Source organism: Hypanus sabinus, chromosome 16 (assembly GCF_030144855.1).
Source record: "Hypanus sabinus isolate sHypSab1 chromosome 16, sHypSab1.hap1, whole genome shotgun sequence".
NCBI classification, from domain to species: domain Eukaryota; kingdom Metazoa; phylum Chordata; class Chondrichthyes; order Myliobatiformes; family Dasyatidae; genus Hypanus; species Hypanus sabinus.
Genome location: NC_082721.1, coordinates 24,585,245 through 24,590,678, shown reverse-complemented (window position 1 = coordinate 24,590,678; position 5,434 = coordinate 24,585,245). Strand labels below are relative to the sequence as shown.

At 50.9% G+C, this 5,434-nt stretch overlaps 1 protein-coding gene across 1 annotated transcript; it reads right to left on the bottom strand.

Moving 5' to 3' along the window:
- Positions 1 to 461: 461 nt before the first annotated feature.
- LOC132406582 (growth/differentiation factor 15-like) lies at positions 462 to 5,180 on the bottom strand. Its single transcript, XM_059992401.1, has 2 exons — positions 4,884 to 5,180; positions 462 to 3,139 (listed from the first exon to the last, which is right to left on the bottom strand). Exons 1-2 carry the CDS (start codon positions 5,176 to 5,178, stop codon positions 2,319 to 2,321), a joined length of 1,116 nt encoding a protein of 371 aa, XP_059848384.1. The 5' UTR covers positions 5,179 to 5,180; the 3' UTR covers positions 462 to 2,318.
- Between the last annotated feature and the right edge of the window lie 254 nt (positions 5,181 to 5,434).

Sequence of the window (5,434 nt, the reverse complement as noted above, 5' to 3'; positions counted from 1 at the left end):
CCCTTTTCCCTCGCCTGTCATCCGTCGCCCCATCCTTCCCTTTTAACTCCCAGTTCCTCTCTTCTCTCCCATCATCTTCCCTTACTCTCTCTCCACACTCTTCCCTTTCTCTCCATCTCCTCACCTTGCTGTTCCTGCTTCTTGCCCCTCCTTCTGCTTCTCTCTCTCCTCTTCCTCCTCTTTCTTCACCACCTACCACAGCCTCCTCTTTTACCCACCTCCTTCTCTTCACCCCTCTCTCTCTGTTCTGTTTGATAAAGAAAGAGCAACATGGAGACAATTTTCCAATTTATTTAAATATTTTCTTGTATAAATGTAAAAAATATTTTCTAAATATGTGTAATTTCAGAAATTCCCACCACTAGATGCCTGACAGATTGGACAGATAAACACTCAATAAATTAAAGATTAACAATAAATAATCATCTTAAATAAATATCAAATAAAACAGGGTGTTATGTGTTATGTGGTAAAGCCTTGCAGCCAATCATCTGTAAGATGATTGAAAGACCAATCAAATGGGTTATTTTTGGGTGGTTTAAGTGTCCCAAAGAGATATTGCTGGGTTTAGAGAAGTTATCAGGAGAGATTGGATAGGCTGGAACAAGGGAGACTGGGGTGGCGGAGGGGGTGACCTGTTAGCAGTATGTAAATTAATGAGGGGTGGCACAGCAGCATAGTGGTTAGCATAATGGTTTACAGCACCTGCAGGTTAAATTCCCACCGTTGCCCCGAAGTTTGTACCTTCTCCCTGCGACCACATGGATCTCCTTTGGATGCTCAAGTGTCTTCCCACTAGCAAATGTATGGGTTACTAAGTTGTGGGCGTGCTGTGTTAGAACCGTTTTTTCTCCAGGTTCTTTTGGGTCTTTTTGTTTTCTGACTGACTGTAAGGAGACAGGTCTCAAGGTTGTACATAGCATGCATTGATACTGACTGGACTTTGATCTTTGAAGTGTGGCAACACTTCGGGGCAGGCCAAGCACACCCTCAGACTGATCGGTCGCTGACACAGGCGAACCGTTTCAATGTGTATGTGGAAAATAAACGTGCCGATAGGGGGGATGGTCGTCATTATCCGGCCCCATGGCTGAAGTTTCAAACGCAAGAGGAGGCAGGAGGAAGGGGTTTGAAAGGGGGATCTGGGAGAAGGTTTTATTTCGCATAGGGTGGCTGATGTCGGGAAGGGATTGCCAAAGGAATCAGATACAATTACAGAATTTAAGACACCACTATAAGGAAGGCTTAGAAAGACATGGCCCTAATGTGGGCAAAGGAAAATAGAATAGATGGGCAAAAATGTTAGCGTGGGTGTGGGGGCCGAAGGGCCTGTCACTAGTTACATGGCTCGATGAGTCTAGGATTGACCCCAATCGGTCCCTTTACCCACAGTTTGGACAGGTAGTTAGTTAGCTGAGATGGAGTTAAATATTTGGGACTGGATACTGACAGTCCTGGACAGTGAGTTGGGCACTGGACGTTAGGTGGCATGGTAACATACAGCTGGCGCAATGCTTTACAGTGCCAGTTGTAAAATCGATCGGGATTGAAACCCCGCTGCTTTCTGTAAGGAGTTTGCACGCTCTCCCCGCAGCCGTGTGGATTTCATCCAGGTGTTCTGATTTCCTCCCACAGTCCATATGCATACAGGTTAGGGTTAGTAAGTTGTGGGCATGTTACGAAGGAGCGATCCTTGTGGGCTGTCCCTAACACATCCTCAGGTATGTTGGTCATTGGCACAAATGATCCTTATCACTGTGTTTCGATACACATGTGCCAAATAAAGCTAACCTTTCATCTCTTTGAAAGGACAGTGGGCACTCAGCTTGACAGTGAACTAATGGATTCTGGACTGGGCACTTAGCTTTTAGTGGTGATCTAGGCATTGAGTTAGGCACTGGGCAGTATGCTGGGCATTGGATATTGGACTGTCCAGTGATGGACTTGGCAGTGAGATGGACATTGGATATTGAACTGTCTAGTGATGGACTTGGCAGTATGCTGGGCATTGGATATTGGACTGTCCAGTGACGGACTTGGCAGTGAGATGGACATTGGATATTGGACTGTCCAGTGATGGATTTGGCAGTGAGATGGACATTGGATATTGAACTGTCTAGTGATGGACTTGGCAGTGAGATGGACATTGGATATTGGACTGTCCAGTGACGGACTTGGCAGTGAGATGGACATTGGATATTGAACTGTCCAGTGATGGACTTGGCAGTGAGCTGGACTTTGACAGCCACTTAATGGTGTGCTGACAGACATTGAAGGGTGAGTTGGAGAGATGGGAAGCTGGTGGACTCGGAAGGAGATTAAGAGCAGTGACAATTGGTGACGATCATCCCCTCGAAGGCGGTGAGTGTGAGTGTGCCCTCGCTGCTATAATGCAGCAGAGTCATGGGTTCGTAGGCTGCAGGAATACAGCAGAGTGCTGGACTGGCTCCTCCGGACAGCTGGTGCATGGCGGATTTAATCATGGCGTGCATGTTGGCTGGCTTGTAGTTTGCCGGACAGGTGCCTCCGCAGTTGTACATGTTATAGGACTCGGGAGCCCTGATCCAGTCACTCCATCCGATCTCCTTAAACGACACCCTGAGAGATTTGCGGCAGCAATTCTTCTGCCTCCTCCGACAGTCCTCCCCGGAGCTGGCAGCGCGCCGCTCCCTCGTGGCACTTGGCACCTCCTGGGTCTCAACCTCCAAGCTGAGGTAATCCCTGGTGTCAGAGCCCAGATCGAGCACCGGATTATCAGGATGGGGAGGGTGGAACCGGAGCTGCACTCGGACCTGTTGCTGACCACTGCCCATCCAGCGCTCAATCAGTGGCCGGACATTGAGGCTGACATTGACGGTGGGCCAAGGGCCCAGAGCCTTGGAATCCAGCAGCTGATAAGCAAGTTCTCCACCTGGGCTGGTGGGCTCCAATATCTCATACACTTTAACCCATCTCCTGGAACTGGAACTTAACCTCCTGAGGGACTTGCTAATGAGGAGACGTTTGAAGAGTTTTAATTCAGCCCGGACAACCCTCAAACCTGGATAAATGTCCGAACTGTTGGAGAAGCAGAAAGTGAGTCTCTGATCAAAGTCTCCCTCTTTCGAAGATGTCACTCCGCTCTCTCCAGTTCCTTCAACTGTTGGGGGGGGGGATGAATAATATTACACAAGCATAGCAATTGCACTATCATCACTCATTGAGCTACATTAACAACCGATCTCAGGCAGACCACCGGCTTAAAACGTTAAGGGTCAAGCACCTAGATGAGGTCGATGAGGGGAGGATGTTTCCTATGGTGGGGGTATCCAGAACTAGAGGGCAAAGCCTCGGAATTGAGGGGAAACCTTTTAGGACAGAGGTAAGGAGGGATTTTTTTTAGTCAGAGTAGTGAATCTGTGGAATGCTCTGCCACAGACTGCGGTGGAGGCCAAGTCCATGGGTATATTTAAAGCTGAAGTTGATTGTTTCCCGATCGGTCAGGGCCTCAAAGGATATGGCGAGAAGGCAGGCGTATGGAGTTGAGCGGTATCTGCGGTCAGCCATGATGGAATGGCGGAACAGACTTGACGGGCTGAAAGGCCTAATTCTACTCCTATGGTCTAACCTTCGCAATTTCAGCATCCTGGAGGAACTGACCCGGGGCAGAGCCCGGCAGATAGTTCTCCACCATGGAGGCAGATCAGCCGCGGGGCTGCACTAAATGGCTGATGGCCTGACCCAGCCATCAGTCGTTTCAGCTCCTTCACCACAGGCAACCCAGGGGAGTGACTGATAACCCCACCTCCTCGGGGTTGTGTCCCCCCCCCTCCCAAGAGCATCTTTGCGAGGTAGAGGGCTTTCAGTCCCGTGCACCCGATTAGGCCCCATCCTCGACCAGTGATGTGAGCAGGGTTATTCACTCACACTTCATTGCTCGACTCGGAAGCATCCTTGCCCTCATTTATTCCCTCACCCTCAGATTCTGGCTTACTACTTTACTGAGGCTTCCGGAGCCACTCTCTCACTCCACTCCCTCACACATTCTCAGTTACCATCTAAGCCTTGTTCTCACCCTTACCACCCCTGTGCCTGCCCTCCTGAGATCTCACCTTCCTTATTCTTTAACTCCCCTTCCCTCTGAGCTTCTTGGCAGTATCACTTATTTACCCCGACTCTCTGAACTGCCCTTTCACTCCAACTCTCTGAGTGGCCATCTGACACTCCCCCTCCCCACACTCACCTTCTGGGCTGCTCTCACTCCGAGTTCGCCCGCAAAGGTAACTTTTCCCTTGACTCCCCCCACTCCCAATCGCCGACTTGCCCTCTCACTCTCGTTCCTTCACCCGAGCCAACCCCTCACCTCATGAGTTACCCTGCCGAAGCCAGGTTCCCGCGCAAGTTGTGGCCGCTCTTCACTCTTTCTCACTCAGAGCTATGCCCATCACACGCGCACTCAACTATCCAGGTACTTGTTTACACAAGTGATACCGCACATTCAGAGTGACAGATACAAAACGCAGGAGAAACTCGGCAAGTCAGGCCGAGGCCCTTCATCCGGACTCGATATTTCGGGCCGAGGCTGTTTATTCCCCTCCATGGACGCTGCCCGACCTGCGGACTTGCTCCAGCATTTTCTGTTTGTTTCTCGTCTGCTTTCTTTGAATCATTCCCTCATTCTCGGAGTCTCTCTCTCTCTCTGAGTTTGTCACATCACGTCTCCCCGCCTTATTCTCCCATTCTGAGTTACTCACTCTCCAAGTTCACCCCCACCACTCTCCCTCCTGGTGCCCTCTAACAACCGGTGGCTGCCCACCGGCGCTGCCCGAGTCACCCCCACCCCTCGCTGCCTGCTTTGGGAAGTCCCCCCCTGTGGGTGTGCGGAGGGCGGGTGGGCTACTCACCCAGCACAGGAATGACATGAAGTGTTGTGACAGGTTCGGCCGAACGCCCCAGTTTGCTGCTGCTGCTGTTCCGCAGGAAGAGCTGGTACATCCTCTCCTCCTCCTCCCTACTCACACTCCTGCTGATCACGGGGGGCTGCTCCAATCCCAGGTAATCCAGGATCCCTCTCTTCACAGCTTCAAGCTGCAACCATTTTCGGTGCCTTTCGTGAGGTCTCAGATCGACACATGTGGTGGAGAATAAGAGGAGGCAGGTTGCAGCATACCTGAGCGTGTGCGGGGTGTGCATAAACATTCTGCTCCCTGAGCAAGACTCCAGTTTATCTGCTCTCACGGTCGGGCAGGGCTTTATGTGATCAGAGTGGGGTGGAAGTACAGGGCACAATTTCCCACCTCCCCCCCCCTCCCCAATCAGTCACATCTTACCACATTGTTACGATTTAAACAAAAGATTAGGACACTGACAGCTTCACCCTCTCAATACCTGTGGGAGGGGAAGGTTTTGAATCTGGGAAAGGGCAGGTGGAGTCAAGCACGGCTTTGCCCAATGG